Raw genomic sequence first — 24,180 nt, forward strand, 5'->3', positions numbered from 1 at the left:
TGAACAGAAAGAAATATGTCTACATAAAAATGCAATTAGACAATTATGGTGCAGGGATACATAAATGCAAAACAAAGGATATAACAAATGACATAAATGTTAATATAATAAAATAAACAAGAGTATAATTTGAGAAAAAGAAGAGAGATGATGAAAAAATGGTTAGTACTGAATTGTGAAAAAATGTATATCAATAGAAATAATAACGGTTTATTGCAATTGTATGATTTATAAATTGGATTATATTTACATTATAAAAGGTAATGGTATCACATATACTTAAAAATTATATATATGAGTATTATATACACTAAAAAAAAAGGGGGGGGGGGAAGAAAAATTATATAAAAAGACAATTGATAGAAGGTGTTATGATGGGTAATTATGCTGATTCTCTTCAAGTGTATTTAAAAAAAGGTATTCATAAAAAAGACCGATAATCGATCTCATTGTTTAGTCCATCAGGTGTTAAGGTATTAAGGTCAAAAATCAATTTCTGTTCCTCCTGCAACAATTGTTTATCCAAATCTCCTCCTCTCCATTTCTTCACAAAAGTTTTTAAAGACAAAGTATTTTAAATCTGAGATGGAATGATTCGCTAAGTACCAATGTTCAACCAGGGGAGCGGATTCAATCTTCGTTTAATGCAGCTTCTGTGTTCGATAATACGGGTTTTCACTGCTCTGAGGGTTTTGCCCACGTATATCATTGGACATGGACAAACAATAATATAGATGACAGATGAAGTAGTACAATCTGACGTATGATTAAGTTTGTATGATTTCCTGGTTTTTGGATGGATGAAGTTGATAGTTTCGATGCAATGAATGCATACACTGCAATGTCCACATTTTTGATGTCCAAGTGGTGCTGTAAATGTAGTGATATCTGGTAATGTAGAGGGCACAAAATGCTCCTTTAAGTTTTTATTCCTGGAGTAAGCAACAACCAATTGTTTATTCTGAAAACATTCTAGACCTTCTAGGATGTGCCAGTGTTTCCTAATAGAGCGTGAAATGTGTTTAGCTAAAAAAGAATATTTCAATGTGCAGACAATATCTGGTGTTTTCTTTCTTGTAGATGGTTGTAATAATTCTGAGCGATCTTTTTCAATAGCTTTGTTGAATCCATAATTGATATGTTGTGGTGGATAGCCTCTTGCTGAGAATCTATCTTTCAAAATTCTTGCTTGGTAATGAAAATCATCAAAGTCTGAACAGAGGCGTCGAAGACGAAGAAATTGACTCAAAGGCAAGTTGCTTTTCAAGCTAGGATTATGATAACTTGAATAATGCAAAAACATGTTGCGATCTGTAGGTTTTCTATATATATTTGTTTTGAAGAAATAATCAGTTTTTGTAATTGAAATGTCAAGAAAATGGATATTATTATTGTCATATTCTAAAGTAAATCTAAGATTGGGATCTTGACTATTCAACCATTGATGGAATGTGAGGAGGGTTTCCTCATTACCTTGCCAAAGAATAAAAACGTCATCTATGTAGCGCCGGTAAATTTTGATATACTTTGCAAATGGATGATTAGTGAGGAATTTTTCTTCAAAGTTACCGACATATAAATTGGCTAGATCAGGTGCCATACTGGAACCCATCGCGGTACCTTTAATCTGCTGATAATGTGTGTCTTTAAAACGAAAATAATTTTTGGTAAGTGCTATCGTTGCGCAAGTCAAAATCAGATGATTAGGTATTCTTCGATGAGTGGTCCTTTTTTGTAAAGTTTCTTCAATTATGTTTAATGCTTCAAGTTGAGGAATGTTCGTGTATAGTGACTCGATGTCCATGGTTACCAAAATCGTATCTATTATAGGGCCATCATATTGTTCAAGAATGTTAATCATGTGAGTTGTATCTTGCACATAGGATGGAATGGTAGGAACATAAGGTCGTAAAAAGAAATCGACAAAAATAGATAAAGGTTCTAGAATAGAGCCATTGCCAGAGATAATGGGTCTACCAGGTGGATTTTCGGTGGATTTATGTATCTTCGGAAGTATATAAATGGTTGGAGTAACAGGATATTTGACCTGTAAAAATTGTTTTTCTTTTTCAGTAAGGAAGCCCATTTTTGATGAAATACTAATTAGTTCGTCTATATCTTTCTTACTTCCTCCTGTGGGATCTTCTTGTAGGGGAATGTAAAAGTTAGGATCATCTAGTTGTCGTTGGACTTCTTCTATGTATTTGTCCCGATCCATGATTACTGTTCCTCCGCCTTTATCTGCTGGTTTAATTACTATGGAAGTATTGGTTGAAAGATCTTTGATAGCTGTACGTTCTAACTTTGTGATGTTATAATACCGAGGTTTAGTATTCTTCTCAACCTTCTTAAGATCTCTATTTACACATTGATGGAATGCCTCAATGAGTGGATGTGGTGGACCAGGAGGTATCCAAGTAGAAGGTTTTTTAACCACAGATATCTCTTGTCTTATATCTGAAGTATTAGAAAATGCTTGTATAATTTGTAACTTACGGTTGAATTTAAAGAGATCTACTCGTGTCTGGAAAGCATTGTATCCACTAGTGGGCACAAAAGATAAACCTTTCTGAAGGACACTAACTTCTGTTTCTGTTGGAGTATATTGCGAAAGGTTAAAAATGGGTATTGTTACCTCTATTGATGATGTGGATGTCGAAAGTGGCCTCTGTATGGTTGATTCTGTGAGTATGTGTTCTGTATTCTTCCTCTTCCTCTGCTTCTTCCTCTTTGTATATGTCGATCCTGTGGATGGAATGAATGCCGCTGCGGTTGTAATCTCATATCTTTCTTCCAAAGTTCTTCTAAAAAAGAATTTGTCTGGATTTCTTGGCTGGCTAAAAGAGATGTATCACGCTCAGTTGAGTGTCTAGATGTTCTTGTGGGTGGCTGTTGCATTATAGGGCTACTAATTGGGGAAGTATATTCGTCCCCAGAGTCACTTCTCACTCTTTTTCGTCTTTGTTCTGTGTTGGTATTTTCTAAATGGTTGTTTGTATGGAGAGACTTGGGTTTAATTTGGTTAAATTGTCTTGTTGGTCTTTTATTCTGAAAATATTGTCTTGATTTTGAAAAGGGATATATAGATCCCCTTTTGTAATCTGCCTCATCTCTTCTGAACTTGCTATTTTTTACTTCCTTCGTTTCTTTTTTGAATTTGTCAATTTTGATATTAACATCTTTTGATATTGCATCATAATTTGGATCTGAGTTATGTAATGCGGTTATTTTGGGTTCTAAGGTTTCCTTTAGTATTTTACTTTTTGCTTGTGCTGTTTCAGCTATTAAAATCATTAAATCAAGACTGCATTTATTGAGAATAGCGCACCACTTATCTAAAAATAATTGATTGTCTAAAAACATAGTTGGAGCCTTATTTATCCTAAGGCCTCTTGGTATGCGTCTAGACCTGCAATAACTAAGCATTGTACAGAAATGCAAGTCATTTCTGACAATGTTCTTTCTAATATCTATGATATTTAACCACTGTTCCATTAGTGATGTTGAAGGTTGGTTGTAGTCTTCTTCGTCGTCTAGATGTTGTAATAATTGATTGAGATGTTCATCACTATAGGTAAGAACGTCATCCCAGTTCTGGAAAGCCATGGTCGAGTTCAGGGGTAAATATGAGGGAAGATCCACCAGGAGGTGGAAAACTCAAGTACCCCACGGTAAAAACAACAATGTGCAAAAAGTGGGAGTACGACCAAGGAAACCAGACGCTGGAAGACGTTCTTGAATAAAAACTTTATTAGAGATTTGAAGACTCGACACGTCGTGTTTCGGCCGTCAAGCCTGCATCAGGAGTCTATAAAAAGTACATTTATATATGATATGTGTGATAAAAGGACAACAAAAAAAATGAAATAAAACACATATAATACATATAATAAAACTGATTATAAAAATACTGTATATGAATTTATGAAATAATAATGCAATACAAAAACATGTCATATATAAATAATTCAAAATGTATATATACGCATAAATTTAAACAATAAATATAAAATGATAAAAGTTACACATACATGTAAAAAATAAATAAGAAAATTATGTATGCTTACATGTGCTGTATTAAGATAACATACATTTAGAGAATATAATATTAATCAAAAGTTTAAAATCAACTAAATGAATTAAAAAAATTATTATGGAGAAAGAACTGTGAGGAAATCATAGAGAACCTTGTTAATTTTCATAATACATAACCGCATTACTTATAGAAAAAATAGCAAATTTGAATGAGTGGGAAAGATCACAAAAATATAATTTAGAGAAGTACTTACTCAAAAAATGATATTGTATTTATTGACAAGACTAACCTGCTGTGCAGAGTGCTGTAGAGTAATGACGGTGAAAATGCTCTAGAAATCTTACAGCAGTCTGTCAAATGATATGTAGAAAACCAAATAAAAAGCTTACTCATTGAAAAAAAGGAGAAAAATAGTATATGATGTATTGAGGAGCACTAACCTCTTACACGGAGAGTTGCTATAGAATGATAAGGTTAATTCTTCAAAAAATGGCGTGGTAGTCTGATTGTAAATAAACAAATGAAAGAGTGATGTCACAGAAGAAAAAACAGAAGTAACAATGTAAAGTTTGGACAACAAGGAAAAACATCACAAAACATGGGTAGAGGTATGCTCCGATAAGAACTATGATTATACATTCAAATAAATATATATGAAAAAAGCACGCATGAGAGCAGGTAAAGCGTAGAAAAGCAGAATGTTATGTGTAGTATTTACACAGGAAAATACAATAAAATACGCAAATGGGCATAAATAACAGAAACGGAGATATAAGAGGAAGTTAATATAAATAGTGCTACTAACCTTGAAAAAGACTGTTCTGAAAAAATTCGTCATAAGCGCTGCTCGCACTGTTAGTAGTATAAATGAAAAAATGTATTTCTGAGGAGCAGGGCTTTAAACAGAAAGGGCGCCAAAAAAATTTCACGTACAAACGCTAAACCGGAAGTGATGTCTCGGAAAGAATATTAAATTACTAGTGCACTGTGCGTTCCGCAAATAATGCAGGTAAAAAAATTGATTTCGAAAAAGATGTGTTTGAAAGCGTAAAAGGCGCTAAAAAAAAGGTAAAAATCACAGATTAGAGAAAATCGCTAAACCGGAAGTGACGTTCCGGGGTATAATGAAAACTTTACAATAATCGTAATAGAATGAAACATTTCTTTGATACATTATTACTAAAATAATGAAGAAAATAAAAAACATAAAAGAGAACATAAAATTGAAGATAAACATCCACTTGAAAAGAATAAATATAAAAGAGGAGATGACGATGTGCCAATTCTGGGAAACAAAACAGACATTATGTAAAATAAAAAATGACGGTTGGTGCTATCTAGGGAAACAGAAACTGAACAAGAGATATAATGACAAAATCTGTGGATGAAAGGAATTAAAAAAATATTCTTTTTTAGCTAAACACATTTCACGCTCTATTAGGAAACACTGGCACATCCTAGAAGGTCTAGAATGTTTTCAGAATAAACAATTGGTTGTTGCTTACTCCAGGAATAAAAACTTAAAGGAGCATTTTGTGCCCTCTACATTACCAGATATCACTACATTTACAGCACCACTTGGACATCAAAAATGTGGACATTGCAGTGTATGCATTCATTGCATCGAAACTATCAACTTCATCCATCCAAAAACCAGGAAATCATACAAACTTAATCATACGTCAGATTGTACTACTTCATCTGTCATCTATATTATTGTTTGTCCATGTCCAATGATATACGTGGGCAAAACCCTCAGAGCAGTGAAAACCCGTATTATCGAACACAGAAGCTGCATTAAACGAAAGATTGAATCCGCTCCCCTGGTTGAACATTGGTACTTAGCGAATCATTCCATCTCAGATTTAAAATACTTTGTCTTTAAAACTTTTGTGAAGAAATGGAGAGGAGGAGATTTGGATAAACAATTGTTGCAGGAGGAACAGAAATTGATTTTTGACCTTAATACCTTAACACCTGATGGACTAAACAATGAGATCGATTATCGGTCTTTTTTATGAATACCTTTTTTTAAATACACTTGAAGAGAATCAGCATAATTACCCATCATAACACCTTCTATCAATTGTCTTTTTATATAATTTTTCTTCCCCCCCCCCTTTTTTTTAGTGTATATAATACTCATATATATAATTTTTAAGTATATGTGATACCATTACCTTTTTATAATGTAAATATAATCCAATTTATAAATCATACAATTGCAATAAACCGTTATTATTTCTATTGATATACATTTTTTCACAATTCAGTACTAACCATTTTTTCATCATCTCTCTTCTTTTTCTCAAATTATACTCTTGTTTATTTTATTATATTAACATTTATGTCATTTGTTATATCCTTTGTTTTGCATTTATGTATCCCTGCACCATAATTGTCTAATTGCATTTTTATGTAGACATATTTCTTTCTGTTCATTATATTACAATTCCATCTTTATCATACACAACTGACATAATACCCAAGCACTAATAAATTTTGCCTTTGTATTTATTTTCACTTTTTAATTCCTTTCATCCACAGATTTTGTCATTATATCTCTTGTTCAGTTTCTGTTTCCCTAGATAGCACCAACCGTCATTTTTTATTTTACATAATGTCTGTTTTGTTTCCAAGAATTGGCACATCGTCATCTCCTCTTTTATATTTATTCTTTTCAAGTGGATGTTTATCTTCAATTTTATGTTCTCTTTTATGTTTTTTATTTTCTTCATTATTTTAGTAATAATGTATCAAAGAAATGTTTCATTCTATTACGATTATTGTAAAGTTTTCATTATACCCCGGAACGTCACTTCCGGTTTAGCGATTTTCTCTAATCTGTGATTTTTACCTTTTTTTTAGCGCCTTTTACGCTTTCAAACACATCTTTTTCGAAATCAATTTTTTTACCTGCATTATTTGCGGAACGCACAGTGCACTAGTAATTTAATATTCTTTCCGAGACATCACTTCCGGTTTAGCGTTTGTACGTGAAATTTTTTTGGCGCCCTTTTCTGTTTAAAGCCCTGCTCCTCAGAAATACAATTTTTCATTTATACTACTAACAGTGCGAGCAGCGCTTATGACGAATTTTTTCAGAACAGTCTTTTTCAAGGTTAGTAGCACTATTTATATTAACTTCCTCTTATATCTCCGTTTCTGTTATTTATGCCCATTTACGTATTTTATTGTATTTTCCTGTGTAAATACTACACATAACATTCTGCTTTTCTACTCTTTACCTGCTCTCATGCGTGCTTTTTTCATATATATTTATTTGAATGTATAATCATAGTTCTTATCGGAGCATACCTCTACCCATGTTTTGTGATGTTTTTCCTTGTTGTCCAAACTTTACATTGTTACTTCTGTTTTTTCTTCTGTGACATCACTCTTTCATTTGTTTATTTACAATCAGACTACCACGCCATTTTTTTGAAGAATTAACCTTATCATTCTATAGCAACTCTCCGTGTAAGAGGTTAGTGCTACTCAATACATCATATACTATTTTTCTCCTTTTTTTCAATGAGTAAGCTTTTTATTTGGTTTTCTACATATCATTTGACAGACTGCTGTAAGATTTCCAGAGCATTTTCACCGTCATTACTCTACAGCACTCTGCACAGCAGGTTAGTCTTGTCAATAAATACAATATCATTTTTTGAGTAAGTACTTCTCTAAATTATATTTTTGTGATCTTTCCCACTCATTCAAATTTGCTATTTTTTCTATAAGTAATGCGGTTATGTATTATGAAAATTAACAAGGTTCTCTATGATTTCCTCACAGTTCTTTCTCCATAATAATTTTTTTAATTCATTTAGTTGATTTTAAACTTTTGATTAATATTATTATATTCTCTAAATGTATGTTATCTTAATACAGCACATGTAAGCATACATAATTTTCTTATTTATTTTTTACATGTATGTGTAACTTTTATCATTTTATATTTATTGTTTAAATTTATGCGTATATATACATTTTGAATTATATATGACATGTTTTTGTATTGCATTATTATTTCATAAATTCATATACAGTATTTTTATAATCAGTTTTATAATATGTATTATGTGTGTTTTATTTCATTTTTTTTGTTGTCCTTTTATCACACATATCATATATAAATGTACTTTTTATAGACTCCTGATGCAGGCTTGACGGCCGAAACACGACGTGTCGAGTCTTCAAATCTCTAATAAAGTTTTTATTCAAGAACGTCTTCCAGCGTCTGGTTTCCTTGGTCGTATTCTTATGTTCTTACATTTTTAAACTTGCTATCTTCCCTGTAGCCCCAATCTCAAAGTAAGTTATCAGGCTCTAATATTGTTGAAGGACTCCAGAAATGTAGCATTCTCATATCACTTCTGGGTCAGAAGGAGACAACCTATGATAGACTGACCACCAGAGACTGAATGAATGTATAATTTCTTCTTTCACTTCTATCTGGATGCCAGGACTACCACTTTACACCACCTACCAAATCTCTGTACTAGTCCAGTGATTTTCCACAATTTGTTTTTTTAAATAAACAGAGCCCACTTTGGGGGAGTGGGGGGGGGGGGGGGGGGGGAAGAAATCAAACACACTTTAGAGACAGTCAGAAATCAGGATCATCATAAGATAAGTACAGCTAGAGGGGTCCTTTTTATTAATAACTTCAGAATTCACAATCCAAAGGTAAAAAGGACAATAAAACAAAATGTCATAACATCCATATGTACCACCTCCTCCCTCTCGCTTCCCTTCCCCTCACATCTATGCGCACCATCTCTCACGCTGGCCTACCCTCCGAGAGTCTGGCATTTCTCTCCCTCTCTTCTGCCTGGTCCATCCGCCCTCCACCCCCCCCCCCCCGGTATCTGTCCCAGCTTACCACCAACCCAATCCTCTCACAAACTTTCTTGGCAGCGATTCAGTCACAGTACCTCCAGGTCTTCCTTCTGCAGCAACTTCCTGTTGCCACATGGTTGGGAGGGGAATGCAGAGAGAAGGTCCCCAGAGCTGACCAGAGATAGCCTGACTGAATCACTGCCAGGAAAAACAAACAAGTTGTAAGAGTGTCAGGAAGGGAAGCAGGCAGGCCAGAAATATTGGACCTGTGAAGGGGAGGGGGGGGGGGGGCAGAGAGCGTGATCCCAAACTAGACCAGAGAGAGATCTAACACAAGGATCAAGCAGTTATGGTCATATTCTTCAATACAAGGCCTGCAGCCAAAATAATAAATAAATAACCTAACAGCAAGGGCAGCCCCAGAGGTCCCCAATGGCCATCATTGTCCCCCAGGCTTACACTACATAAGTACATAAGCATAAGTACATAAGCACCGCTATACTGGGAAAACACCAAGGGTCCATCAAGCCCAGCATCCTGTCTCCGACAGTGGCCAATCCAGGCTTCAAGAACCCGGCACCCCCCCCCCCCCCCCCCCCAAAAAAAAAAAAAAAAAAAAAAAAAGAATAATGTTCAATGGACTTTTCCCTCAGGAATATGTCCAAACCCCCTTTAAATTCTGTAAGGCCAGAAGCTGTCACTACATTCTCCGGCAACGAGTTCCAGAGTCTAACTGCACGCTGAGTAAAGAAAAACCTTCTCCTATTTGTTTTAAATCTACCATATTCTAGCTTCATCTTGTGTCCCCTGGTTTTGTTGTTGTTTGAAAGTGTAAACAAACGCTTCACATCTGTCTGCTCTACTCCGCTCATTATCTTGTAGACTTCTATCATATCACCCCTCAGCCGCCTTTCCTCCAAGCTGAAGAGCCCTAACTTTCTCAGCCTTTCCTCATAGGGAAGTCGTTCCATTCCCTTTATCATTTTCGTTGCCCTTCTCTGCACCTCTTCTAATTCTTTTATATCTTTTTTGAGATGCGGCGACCAGAATTGGACACAATACTCGAGGTGCGGTCGCACCATGGCGCGATACAACGGCATTATAACATCCTCGTGTTTGTTTTCCATCCCTGAAGAACACTGCTTCACCCTGTTGCATGCTTCATGATGACTGATACTAGAAAGCCGCTATGACTGTTAAGGTAGCATTCTTGAATCACAGTACTTCTTCCACTTATTGTAAAGAAAGGCTCTAGACAGGGAAGCTCGTGCTCTCTTACATTTTTAGAGCAACACCAAGGAGTCACTGTGTACAGCTTTATATGGTCTACTATTTGATAGAAGCCTTATTGTAACTGTATCCTCAGGTGCTACTAGTTCAGTCATTCTTGTGCATAGCTACATTAGGCGGAGTGGAGTGGAACTAGTTAATGGAAAAGGACATCCAAAGATGCAGCTGCCAGAGACTTACTAATGGGGGAATAGGAAGGAACCAACTCCATCCTACTGCCTGCCGGAGACTGATAACAAGAAGGACTGAGCCTGCATTGTCACTATGGCAGAGGAGCATGAATAGCTGACTGTCATCTCTATAGGAGAAATAAAGGGAGGGTGCAGAAGATGAGGAGGGAGGTGAACGGAAAAAAGGAAAACCACTGTAAAAGTACCTCTCTGCAATTCTTCTAGCATGTACATTTCCCTGTTTCAGGCAGAGACTAACTGTTCTTCCCTTACCCCCACACTAAAAGCACTATTATGCCAGCAGTGACCACCAACAGATGATGCAGCAATGGCAAAGCCACACTCCTGCTGCTCTTCCCAAGTCTTGTTCTGCAACAGTACAAACGACTGACTGCAAACAAACGCATGCTCTCCTCTAGCATTCTGTGCTGTTGCAAGTCTACAGTATTGGTTTCCAACATTTTTTTTTTTTAAGATAATGAATACCTGGTACTATATTCTTTAGATCATAGCACATTGCCATAAGTCCCTAATCCCCTACCACCACCACTCCTCAAGCACAAGTGCAGTCCCTTCCTTCTCCCTCCCAGCCATCAACTTCCTCATCCGCTCCTTCACGTAATCACCTAACCTTTCCCTATTGCCCCCACCCCATTGGCATCAATATGGGTTCACCCATTTAAACAGACACACACAAAACCACACCCCTTTGCGAGTCTGAGGCATTAAGTCAATGTTCATTGTAATACCATGGGTCAGTAACATTTCCAGTCTACTCAAAATGTGGCTTTCTGACTCTTTCCTCTCCAATACACACAATCTCTATCTTCTCTTGCAATTTGTGCTTCCTCCAGAACAGCTGGTCTGTTCTTCTGGCACTGTGTGGATCTTGGTGAGTTTGAGCCACCTAGAGTACAAATCTATAAAGGGTGCCAAAAATTTGAGCGCTAATCTAGCATTCTACAGTGGCAAAATATGTGCCCAACATTTAAGTGCACCCACTTACACCATGTCAATAGCAGGCGCAAATGTGGCATCCTGATCACACAACTGACTGTATTCTGTAAGTTGTATGCATTGCTTTGTAACATGCCCATGGCCCACCCATACCCCTCCCATGTGAAATGCCCCCTTTGCACTTACATGCTAGAACACTTAGGCGCAAAGTTACAGAATAGCAACCAAGTGCACTTGCATGCATACCTGCTGTTTCAAAACCTGTTCTGGAGTATAACTGGCTTTGTAGCTCAGACGTTAATGGGCTGAACTGCCGCCTAACGTTTGGTGCACTACACAGAATGAGGGGAATAAACTCCAGTGCTATCCTTATGAAATTATGAGAATGATGCAGCAGTGAGCATCATGGTTCAAACTTTATGAAAGTCCAGTATAAAAGTACAGAGAGGGTCAAAAGTACAAAACAAAGTCCAAAGTACAGAAAAAAAAAGCACCAAATCAATATTCCAATAAATAGAACTATGTCCCGCTTCTGAAGGCTCCTGGTGTTTTTGCTGTATTTTGGACTTTGTTTCAAACTTTATGAAAGCCACATGGTGCCCAAAACAAAAACACAGCACCTACTTCAGAAGCAGTGCTGGCATTAAGCTTCCAAAGATTTTTTTTTTTTTTTGGGGGGGGGGGGGGGGGACCACTAATAAATTGATGAAAGACCTGTGTTACAGATGATTAGGGGAGGGGCAGTTTGAGACTGGCTGGCACAGAGAGTTAATGTGCACTGGGGGAGCAGACTTATAGGAGATACTTCAGACTAGACAAAGGATTGGCCAGAAATTCACCCCACCCCTTCATTCATAGTGCTGACTGCTTTGTAGTAAGAAGGCTCTTGCTCTCACACTGATGTTTCCCCTCCAAGGTTACACTGTTTGAAAAATGATGCTCACTGCATTAAGTACATCAGCCTCTGTGGCTGAAGGTATTACCATCTTTACTGCATGCAGCGATAACTTAAGTAAGGTCCTGTAGCCTATTTGCAGGCTTACCTCTTCTCTGTTGGTATCCATATTCCAGACTGTAATCCCTCCGTCAGCTGAGCAGGAGACAAGTTGACGTGTCAGCTGTATGTAACATACAGCCTGCACCTTGTCGCTGCAAAGAGAGCTCATGCTTATTTGTCAATGCATTAGACAATACACAATACAGCAGGGCCTAAGCTATACTATGTACCAACTTTTCACTTCTCAGTAATCCCTTGATGCTGCAGAGTTATGAATAAACAAAATCTTATGGTCTGGCTTGCTAAACGTAGACCAGAATAGCTCACCGTAATATACCTAAGCAAGCAGTAAGCATATTAACATGAAGAATTAGAGGTTTGCTAAAATTAGGCTGGCATTTAAAAAAGGGGTCTGTCAAATTACGCCTATACTTCTCTGTAGTTTTTCACGATTATGAAGGCAGCAGTCAAGTTATCACACCTCTGCTTCCAAGTCCTGCACAGATCCACACCATTTGAAGTACAATCCAGCTATCAAGATTTTTTTTAAACAAGTAATATGTTTAGTATGTGAGAAATAAGGGAAAGGGGAAGGGATTTGATTTTATCACCTTTCTGTACTTACAATCAAAACAGTTTACATATTATATGCAGGCACTTATTTTGTACCTGGGCAATGAAGGGTTAAGTGACTTCCCCAGAGTCACAAGAAGGTGCAGTGGGAATTGAACCCAGGTCCCCTGGTTCTCAGGCCACTGCACTAACCATTAGGCTACTCCCCTACCCAAATAAAGGCATAGAAATGGAAGAGAGTCTAACAGATATGTTTATAGCATGGCAAACTTGAAACTAAATGATTCCTTACTTTGAACTACCACAGATACCATTCATCCAGCAGAGAAAGAAAGAAAAGATTTTTATTTTAAACAATCTACCCAGCATGACACAAGAGAGAAGCTACAGAAAGCTCTCCAGAACTCAAGCTGAAGTGATCCTTTAGTTACTGTCTGTCAATATGTAAATATATTCAGGCAATCCATCATCTCCTGAAAGGAGAATGGTTTTGAGATAGACATTCACGCTTCCACCAACCCTTGGATTCAAACCATAAAAGGGAAAAAAAGCAAATATTCATGTTGCTCAGTTACCCAAGGCAAAAGAAAAATACCTCAATGCACAGGGACTCAATATTTACATTTATGAGAATATATTCTATAGTAAATTTGAGCAAGAGAAACAAGTCATCTTCCAGCTCCTTTAATAATCAAACAAAAGAGATAATAAAGTACTGCTGGTCTTGCATTGTCATACTTGGCAAGGTAGAGTAGACATTAAAATACAAGACTGTCAACCTTAGCAATCTTATATTCCCATACTTGCATCCTATTTCCAGCATTTCAATACTTATAGGCAGCTCAAGTCATTTCCCTATGTTCAGGGATTCTGGGTTTTTATTAATAATCTCTCTCGACTGGGATTTTTATTATTTGGGGTGTAAACGTTAACATTTATCTGATACACAGCTGATCCAGACTTAGTACATTTTTGGCAGAAAACAGAAAGTGGTGTTGCGTTGCAGGCAGGCAGGCAGGCATTAGGTTTGTTCCCTGCTTTATTCCCCCAAGTATTTGCCACTTACTGGTGCCCCTGAAGCAATAATGTTCGTCCTTTCCTTCCACCAATGTCCCACATGATAATGCTGTTATCAGATGAACCAGAAAAAAGTAGTCTTTGAACAGGATCCCACCAAAGACATGCGATACTACCTGGTAAGAAAAACAAAAACACAAAAACCACATTGAACCTGACACAATGTAAAAATTGAACTGGAAGGTAAATTTGTTATGACAAAATAAAGTTTGAGTGTACTTTATGATGGTATACTTATCATACAAAAAGGCTCATTTTCAAAGAACTTCTGGAACTTTGTAAGTCTTAAGTGCTTTGAAAATACACCTCAACGTGCGGCAACACAGGCTTGCTACATTCAGCATGAAATGTTTAACACCAAAACTCTAGATGCTAACAGCACCCTTATGCTTGCTAAATTAGCCTACTCTGTAAAGGGATATATCAGGTAAACTTTTTCCTCTATATTAGAAGTTATTCCACTCAACATATCCTCAGAAATATCAAATGAACTACTTTTTCCCCTTTCCCATTCCTAAATATCTGTCTCAAGATACCACACAGGTGAAAAATCTTTAAATATAGGAAAAAAAAATTCAACCACTGTGTAAATCAGCAGTCCGAGGATCAATCAACTAAACTCCTTACTAGGAAACTATAAACAAACTAACCAAACCAAGCACACTGCTGTTAGGATTGAAACTTGGGCCTTAAATCTGCAGAATACATCAATTATATGGCACACTGCAGATCTACAGAATAGTAGCTTGTGACAAAACTTATTAAAATGAGAAGGCACGGCCTATGAGAAGTCAGTCAAACAATGGGCTCATCCTGAACACCCCCAATTAACCAGCAGATGAGCTACTTTGCCAGCTATAGGTACTAAGCAATGGCAGGCCCGGGGTCGAGCCTAGCTGCAAACAGGACTTTTGGATAGGGGCTGGCCAAGAGGATCCAACAGCTTGTTTACATTTTAAATAAAATGTGAAGTGGGAAGTCAAGAAGCTCTGATTAGGTCAACGCATCCTTGGGGCGGGGAGTACTAAATTCTTTTAATTTCCAGGTCTCCAAGGATCAGGCTTCTTCTGCTCCTTGGGGGTGGCTTACTCTCCCACACAAACCTCACTGGTTAAAGAATACTCCTTGTTTGCAGACTAATATACAGGTTATTATCATGTACCATGTTGCAGTGATAAGGCGGTTATCTGAATTAAAAATGTTGTTTTAAAGGGGCTTTAAGTTCAGGGCTTTATTTTTCACCAGGAGGTAACCCATTAGGCCCTTCTTCAGTGGGTTTCAACCTGGAACAGTGGCATGCAGGTCCATGTCAACCCATCAAGCCTCAGCTGAGTGAGCATGGTAAGACACTTAAGGGCACTTTCTGTCCAGCTGTTTTATGGCAGACAGTAGCTTATATTTGTTCATCTTTCCAGTATTATTCCGTTGTAATACTGTACAATACACAAAACTGCAGCCAGTTTAATGCCAACTGACGTTACATAGTGTTTTCACTTGATGCAATTTTGTTTTAAATGGGCAGGCAAAATACTGATGTAACAAGGGGTATATTGTGGGGGTAAAGAATAAGGGCGCAGTTGTAAAGTGCACAAATTGCTATAAAGCATAAGAAACAACTAAGGAACTACATTTAAGTTTAACTGGATATTTTCCCTTACAAAATTTAAACTTCCACTTAGCTTTTCCATTTAGCTCTTGTTAATCCTGCCCAGCCTATTCCTATCTGATTTGCACACACTGTAGCTTGGGATTTTAAACTGTGTTTGAATGATTACTTGTGTCTGAGTTATTGTTTCATTTCCTATTGCAATTGGCGTTCCATTTCCTTGTCTTGATTTTATGTTAATATTTTATATTATTAACCATTTTGACCTATTGTTAAGTAAAGGTGGTATATCAAGTTTTAAATAAACATTTGACATTTATACTCCACATTATCCCGAACACACAAGTTTAATGTAGCTTACAATAAATAAAAACAGGCAAGGTTTACAATACCATAAACAAAATATTAACAGCAAAGTAGCACAAATATGATACACATAAAAAGTAAGTAAAAAACCATTGATGGCCCGTTACAACCTAACACACTCCATCAATGGGTAGAAACCTCTCAGAGGAAAATTTTCAGTCTTTTGTGAAATGCCAACATCAGGCTAACCCCCGATTGCCATTGGCAGTGAATTTCACCACTTAGCACCTTGGTATCTAAAGTCTGCAGAGTGAACAGACATATAGCTTACTCTCTTGCAATCTGGAAGATGAAATCTAAGGTAGCCCCTAGAACCAGTTGTAAGGTAGTCCCTTGGTGGCAAGGGTGGGCTTTTAAGCCCTGTTAATATGGGACTTACCTTCAAGTCACTGAACAAATCTTGTCTTGTTTGTTAGTCAAAGAAACCAAATACTGAGCTTGTTTAGGGACGGGGCGGGGGGGGGAGATACAAAGAACTTCATGTTTAAATTTATTTTTTGTTACATTTGTACCCCGCGCTTTTCTCACTCATAGCAGGTTCAATGCGGCTTACATATTATATACAGGTACTTATTTGTACCTGGGGCAAAGTGACTTGCCCAGAGTCACAAGGAGCTCCCTGTGCCTGCAGTGGGAATTGAACCCAGTTCCTTAGGACCAAAGTCCACCACACTAACTACTAGGCCACTCCTCCACAGGTTCATTCTATGCACTATTAACATTTTCATTTTTGTGGCAAATGTATCAAGTCATCATTACTTCACTTTTCTGAGAAATAAAGCTCATTACTAATAAAAAAAAAAAAAAAACTAGAAGCAGATATTTGTTCTAATAAGAGAAAATTGTAGCTTGTAAGAGCTCATATTAAAGGGAGAAGAATAAAGCAGAGTAGAGCAGATAACTAGCATTTTGACATGTTTTCTAAAGAGTAACCAAATACAAAATTTGCAAACCTTGTTAAGTCACTCCATCCATCAAACTAATTGTCACTGTTGCTGCAGTGACAATTAGTTTGGTTGAATGCACAAATGGGAGCAGCCTACCTTCATGTCCTTTGAGAGTTGTGATTAGTGAGCTACTGCTTTGTTCAAGCTTCAACAGGGTGATCTGCCCAGAGTAATCCCCAACAAAAGCATGCTGAGTATCATAATCGTATCTGAGCAAAGTCAGTCAAGGTGTTATCATAAGTAATCTTTCTTTGATAGTACTTTCCTGAAAATACCCTTCCAGTAATTTAAGTCATTCTGGCAAATAAGCAATTACCAGGGAGTCAATAATCAAAGTGATTTAACTGGCCTGCAGCTATTTCTGGTGGTTAAATCACTTGTAAGGGGCTAACAGCACTTAACCGATTACTGCCGCTGAATATCACCACTGCTAAAACAAAGCTGGCTATTTTGTGGGTGGTCCGGGGCCGGAGTCGGCACTTATGTGGTTAAGCGCTGATAATCAGAACTTAACTACCTAAGTTAAGCAGCCAAATCAGACTGCATAAAACAATCTTTATGCGGTGTTGCTTATGTGGCCAAGTACTGAATATCACACTTGGGGGTCATTTTACTAAGCCGTGCTAAGAAGTGGCCAGTGCTGCAAATAGCGCGTGGGTTTCCTGTGCGCTCTGGCCACTCTTTAGCACGACTAAAATGGTCTTTTATTTTTTTAAATGGCCACATGCTAATTTCCCCATTAGCACATGGCCATTACCGCCGAGAGCCCTTATCACCACCTATTTAAGAGGCAGTAAAGGCTCCAGCTCTATCGTGTGGTAACGTGTCCATGCTACCTGATTAGCGCAGGCATGTTTCTCTGGATGGAAAATAAAAAATATTTTCCAGCGCAGGATTACCGTGCACTAAATAGAAAACTAGTGCAGGATGCCTCAGCGCGTCCTTCAGTAGTGCACGATAGGCCTACCGTGGCTTAGTAAAAGGGCTCCTAGATTGCAAAAGAAATAGCAAGCCAGCCACATAAACCCAAATATTCAATGCCAGTGCACAGACATGGCCCATCATTAAATATACAGGAATAATGCATGCAGTGGATAACTCATTGATGCCGGCTGATATCTATCCTCATAAAAATTTTTTTTTTCATGTCTATACATATGCCCTATATAAAATCTAAGTGGTAAAATTGATACTGTTGGAATCTACGCTATACGGTCTTGTAGACTTTATATTACATTAAAATTACAAACTACTGACTATGCACTGATGTAAGGATACTGCAAGCAAGAAGCCCAGGATGTGAAGTAATATCTTCCCAACATGCTGCCGCTCTGGGTACACATCCAGCTGATACTTTTGTCATGTCCTGTGCTGATCATCCATTCTGCTTCAGTGGAGAAGATAATTGCACTCACGCGGTTCTGATGAGCTGGAAAAAAATATATATATATATATTTTTTTTTTTTTTTAATATACCTGCTTGCTTTAGCTTCAATATTATAGTTAGTCCAAGAAAGCTAAGCTGCTTACCTGTAATGGATCTTCTTGGTAAACAGTAGAATCGTTGGTCACAACAAGTAATGGATGTTGTCAACCGATAGCACAGTCTTCTGACCAGATGCTGAAAAGTTTAAAGGTTACTTTTCTATTCATGCACGGTAGTTCCCACCCAACAAAGCCTCCTCAATCATATATCCGGATTTTTATTTTAGTTTTGAACAGACACCCAAGTGCAAAATATAGACTGGCCAATACTCAGCCAGTGGAAGTCAGCATTTTTGTAAATACTCACTGTCACTGGTTAAATTATAAGCCTCAGATATTCAGCTGGGCCTGTGCAGGCACCTACACTGAATATCTAGGACTGTTACAGCAGTGGCCACTGGACCTTAGGCGCGTTCCAGCTATTCAGAAAGATATCTGCATAAGACACTTCCCCTTCCTGATCCTTGAAGAAAGGTGGTGGAGGGAATGGTCCCTGTTGGTCTAGCAGGGCAAAAAGGCAGACGCAATTGGGCATTGTTCCTGCCCGCTTGCCCCACTAGACCACCAAGGACCTTCCAGGTATGCTGGCAAAGGGGGAAGGGGGGATCGGAAATGAGAGGCAATTGCCACAACCTAGATGTTAACTGGTCACCAGCTAATGTCTGGTTACCTCCACAGCTAAAAAGTTAGGACAGCCTTTTTGTTTAACTGGTTGGCGGTCTGAATATGGTTGCTAACTGGTCAAGAGCTGACTCCTCCCATAGACTGCCCCAGCACAAACCAGACGGTGCAGAAGCAGAATGTGGCAATATTCCAATGGCACTGGCCAGTTAAAAAGTGCTCCTCAATTATCAGTACATAGCTCTGGACAATGTGATTTAAACAAACAGAAGACTCTCCTGGCCGTTTAAAGTGATTTAAAATAAGGCTGAGCATTTCACTGGTGTCAGCTAAACGCGCTGTGATTGGCTGAGAGAGACCTAGAGGGGCATAATCGAAAGGGACATCCAAATAGTTTTGATTTGGATGTCCTAGCACGTCCTGATCCCCGATTCTCTCCGGCGTGGTCATTTTGGGCACGTAAGAAACACACGTCCAAGAGGACGCCCATCACAAAATCTGAAGGGAAAAACGTCCAAGTGCTCGTCAGAGCCGTCCTTTTTTTTTTTTTTTTGAGTGAAGGACGTGTATGAAGCCGTCTTTGGCATGCGCAGAGCAGCCAGCATAACGATTGGCTGCTCTGCGCATGTTCAGCTGTCCGACTGGCTTTCCCTCCTTAGGAAGGAAATTGCGTACAAATGAGCTAACAGAAAGCAGCTCATTTGAATGCGATTTCCTTCAAGCCAGTGGGGAAGCAAGGGCAGGGCGGTCCGCCCCGGGTGCACGCTGCTGGAGGATGCCGAGAGCAGCTGCGCGCATGTCAGCTCTGAGCAGGGAGCTAGTGGAGCAGACAGGCGTGTGGCTGCTCTCTGTACCCTCCAGCAGCCAAGAATGCACTTGGGGGGGGGGGGGGGGGGAGGCTTGATGCGCTGGGGGGGGGGGGTCATGCAGCGGCGATCTGCCCCGGGTGGCAGCCGACCTAGGAACGCCACTGCTTCATGCATGCCTGTTTTTTACCGATTCGCTAAGGGATCAGTAAAGAAAGGGCTCTTTCCGTGGAGCTAGTGCATCTAGCTCTCAGATCCCTTGCCTGTATGTTACCATGAGACATATTTTCAAATCACAGACTTACAAAGTTAGAAAGTAACCAATGGAACTTTGCAAGTCTACGTAATTTGAAAATGAGCCACCATGTGTCCAACACAAGCAAAGCAGCCAGTTCTGTGGGTGATATGGGTGCTTTAGCACCCTCAATATTGAGCAAATTCTTTGACTGTGTCCAGGGAAGGCTAATTTCCATTAGGTTTAGCATCCCCAATCATTTTGAAAAGTTGGCTCCTATGAATACAAGTGCACATATTTTTGTGTTATAACCTCTGATAAACGTACTATCCCCTCCCCCCCAGTACAGACTTCCTTTTGATGAAAAGTCATGCTTGTTTACAGTATGATCAGTCACAAGACATTGCAATGTTTGCTGAACGGTTTCTACAACAATTTGGAAGCCATTTGCATCCCTCTGAATGATTTACTTCAACATATGCAAAACAAGTAATTTTTTTTAGAACTAGTATCTAATTTTAGAAGAGGTTCTTGTAAGCAGCTAGGTGGATAATTATGAAGTATTAAGGCAGAGGGTATTCTTGCTAAAAAGTGGCAGAAACAAAAAAACAAGAGAGAAGTTATATGGTTACATCTAGCTTTCAAGAAAAGGGAGGCAAGGTTAACATCAAATTACAGCAAGGCTTAGGCGGCTCATGTCATAAGGACTGGGTTGAGAACTCCTGGATTACAATAATGGCACAAATGTGCATATATAGAGTAGCCGCCTGATGGTTTGAGCAGCAGGCTGAAAACTAGGGAAGCCCCGTTCAAATCCAACTGCAGCTCCTTGTGACCTTGACCAAGTCACTTAGCCCTCCATTGCCTCAGGTAAAAGCAAGATTTTGAGCCCTCCAGGAACAGCAAAATACCTATTGTACCTGAATGTGATATGCCTTGACCTATAACTGAAAAAGGCATAAGCCAAATCCCAAAATTCCACCCGAGGACTATTCTGTAAATACGCACATATCTTAAACACTGCACATTTGATAGATGGGCACAAACAGGTGGATTCTGGAAAGAACACACATCTCCAACACTTAGGTACAACCACACCAGCTCTATGGCTGGTATAAGTGCTTAAGCCTTAGTGTACAACATGTGCATACACCCTAGTATGCTAAGATTTTTTTAAAAATTATTTTACTCAATAGGTGCACTGTCATAGACTTACCTACAAAAGCAAAAGCAAAACGTGACAAGAGACCCAAAACAAGCACTGTGGTGCAAATCTTTGTTGGGTAACACAGACTCAACATGAATCGTGTTTCGGCTGTAAAGCCTGCATCAGGAGTCTGTATCAAACATCTATCTAAATAGCAGTTACAGTAGTAAACTTGCTAAGGACTGTGTCAATTTTTGCACCAAGGCTATTCACAGAAAAAAAAAACTTTTCAAATTGGAAATTCCAAACAAACATCTGCAGTTTAATTGTGCTTTGGTGCCCAGGTTTGAACAAGGTGGTTTTATTGTAAGAGAACAATTACATGCTTCTCTTTTGCGCAGAGCAGCCAGCACAGGAGCCTCAGAGAGGAATTACCTTCCACATACCTGGATATGTCTTGACAAAGTTCATTTTATTGAAGTCTTCTGCAATACGAAACTCCTAAAAAAAGGAAAAAGAAAAAAAGGTTTGCTGTAAAGAGCAATATTGTTCACAAACAAAAAAAAAGAGGCGAGGATCCAAGAAGAAACCTAGGTCAACACTATTAAAAGTCCAAAGTAATTTTAATGGTCTAATTCAGCACATAATGGAAACATGGCCACATCAACTTATCAGGGATATAATTATAAATGAAAAACAAAAAAAAAAAAAAGAAAAAAAATATAAACACAAAAATAGAAAAACACCAATATACAACACAGAAATCATTTCATAAGGTCAGATGAACAAAATGATTCAAAGTTATGAAACCAAAATGCCACATCAATAAAAGCACATGTAAAACAAAGTGCAAAAGTAAATATGAAAATTATACATGATAAAAGCAAAATGTTTCTCACCAGTCTAAATCCACATTATGGGCTAGATTCAGTAAGTGGTACTGAAAAAAAAAATTGGTGATCAATGCTATTCTATAACGGGCATTCAAATATGAGCACCCATTATAGAACAGCACTGAGTGCCGATTTCTTAACACCTACTGAAACCAGGTGCAATTCCCAGCACCCGATTTGGGCATACATCCCTGGAATTCTATAACCCTGTACACAAATTTTAAGAACACCTCTGACCCACCCATGCACCTCCCATGGGTTGCACGCTATGGAATTTGGGTGCACATTGTTATAGAATAGTACATAGCAAGATATGTGCGCACAAATTGAAATTGGTAACAATTAGCACCCAATTATTGGCACTCATTGGTTTGTTAGCCAATTGAGTTAGGCACACATCTTGGACCACCACCCAATTTTGGGCACCATATAGAGAATACGGGGGACAATGTCTAAAATATATAGACAAATATTCCCCTGGACGCTATATATGGCGCCCAAATTTGGGCATGCTGCCAAGATATATGTGCAAACTAGCCAACGAGCTCTTAACTGGTGTCAACCAGTTGTTGTTAACTGGCACTCAATAAAATTTGTGTGCGTATCTGACTGCGTGCTATTCTATAAGGCAGGCTGTCTAATTCCTATAGCACTTATCCCAAAAGGGGGCTTAGGATCCAAAAATTTATGCTATTCTATATAAGGGCATGCACCCAACAGCGCTTAGTGATATTTTTTTTTTTGGCACCCATTTTTCAGTGTTATTTATAGAATTCCCTGCATTCTACATCAGATTTATGAAAGTAGAACAATCACAAAACAGTTTAAAATGCCAAAATCAAGGGTAATAAGTATATACCAATAGTCAGCTTAATGTGGCACTGGACTAGTATATATAACCCTGTGTACTCAGCTGTTCCTAATGGTCCCCAGCATATTACATAATACTGACAAAAGACAAGGTGATCAATAAGCTGCAGCTGAAATTCACAGCTCTGCCAAAACAAAACTGGCCGCTAGGTTCCAGCATGGCCTTCAGAACAGAACAGCCCACACTTTTCCTCCCCCAGTAGTCTATAGGAGCCAACATAAGTTACAGCATTACTCTACCAAAAACAAACAAAAAAAAATCAGAATCAAGATATGGATTCAATCTAAGCAAATTCACAACTTTAAAAAAAAAAAAAAAAAAAAAAAGGTCTCCTTAATCACTTATTTTATAAATCTATCAGAGAAAATATTCAAGTAGTTTCTTGACATGCAAACAATGTTTTGTGTCTTACTTTAGAAAAAACAAGTTGGCCACTTATTTGTACAAGCTTGATGCTATTGCTATTGAAGCTCATCTTTAAGAAGTTGATTATAAGCAAATTATAAGAAGAGTAAAATGGCCGCTGCATAGACAGATTGGAAACTGTTGCTCTTTCACCGCGTACTTGACAATTACCTTTAAATTGGCTGTTTAGCACTCTGCACTGAATACCTGCTTAACTTAGAGTCAAGTTGTTGTTTAGGCACTTAACTGCCGATTAGATCTGCTTGTCGCTGATTTCAATCGGTCACTTAACCATTGGTCACCTGCGGCCTGATCTGCTAGAGGCAAAGGCGGCGGTCTGGGGATACTACCTGATAGCATCGTCGGCTTGTCCGAGTCACGAGTGCTGCTATGAGTGGCGTGAAGTTAGAGCAGGGCACTTGCTCACCCGCTGGGTCTGAAATCTTCCGGGAACCCTATAACGAACCGTTCCTGGTGAACAGCTGATTTTGTGTACTTTAGAAGAGTAAGTCAGCCCGTCGAAGCCTCTGAGCTTCGCCTACATTCATAGCCGCTCAGCTGTGATTATCAACCAACTTTGGTCAACATTCGACAGGTTTTCCTGCTCCCTCTCCTCTCCCATCTTGCTGCAGTGCCTAACAGAGTCACCATTTCGGCCGTCTTGAACACCAGTCACCCCAGCATCTGCATCGCATCATTGCCTGAAGCCTAACCCTGATTCCACTTGTCAGTGCTACTCGACATCTGCTTCACAGTTGTACCCGCCTAGGGGCTGCACTGCTGCTATTGGACAGATGCTGCTTTGCAATCTGCTTGTGTGGCTGGGGCGAAGATTTGGGAGGGGTTAGCTGCT

The 24,180-nt window shown here is 38.5% G+C and overlaps 1 protein-coding gene across 1 annotated transcript in view; it reads right to left on the reverse strand.

Moving 5' to 3' along the window:
* WDFY1 (WD repeat and FYVE domain containing 1) overlaps positions 1-24,180 on the reverse strand; it is a 104,879-nt gene that overhangs the window by 36,923 nt on the left and 43,776 nt on the right. Inside the window, exons 4-8 of the mRNA XM_030216556.1 lie at positions 21,605-21,659; positions 18,143-18,293; positions 16,961-17,073; positions 13,935-14,061; positions 12,342-12,447 (exon numbers count right to left, since the gene is read on the reverse strand). Of these exons, the coding sequence (XP_030072416.1) occupies positions 12,342-12,447; positions 13,935-14,061; positions 16,961-17,073; positions 18,143-18,293; positions 21,605-21,659 (552 nt within the window). The remainder of the gene's footprint in view (positions 1-12,341; positions 12,448-13,934; positions 14,062-16,960; positions 17,074-18,142; positions 18,294-21,604; positions 21,660-24,180) is intronic.

The sequence above is a fragment of the Microcaecilia unicolor genome, chromosome 10 (genome assembly GCF_901765095.1).
Source record: "Microcaecilia unicolor chromosome 10, aMicUni1.1, whole genome shotgun sequence".
Classification (NCBI taxonomy): Eukaryota; Metazoa; Chordata; class Amphibia; order Gymnophiona; family Siphonopidae; genus Microcaecilia; species Microcaecilia unicolor.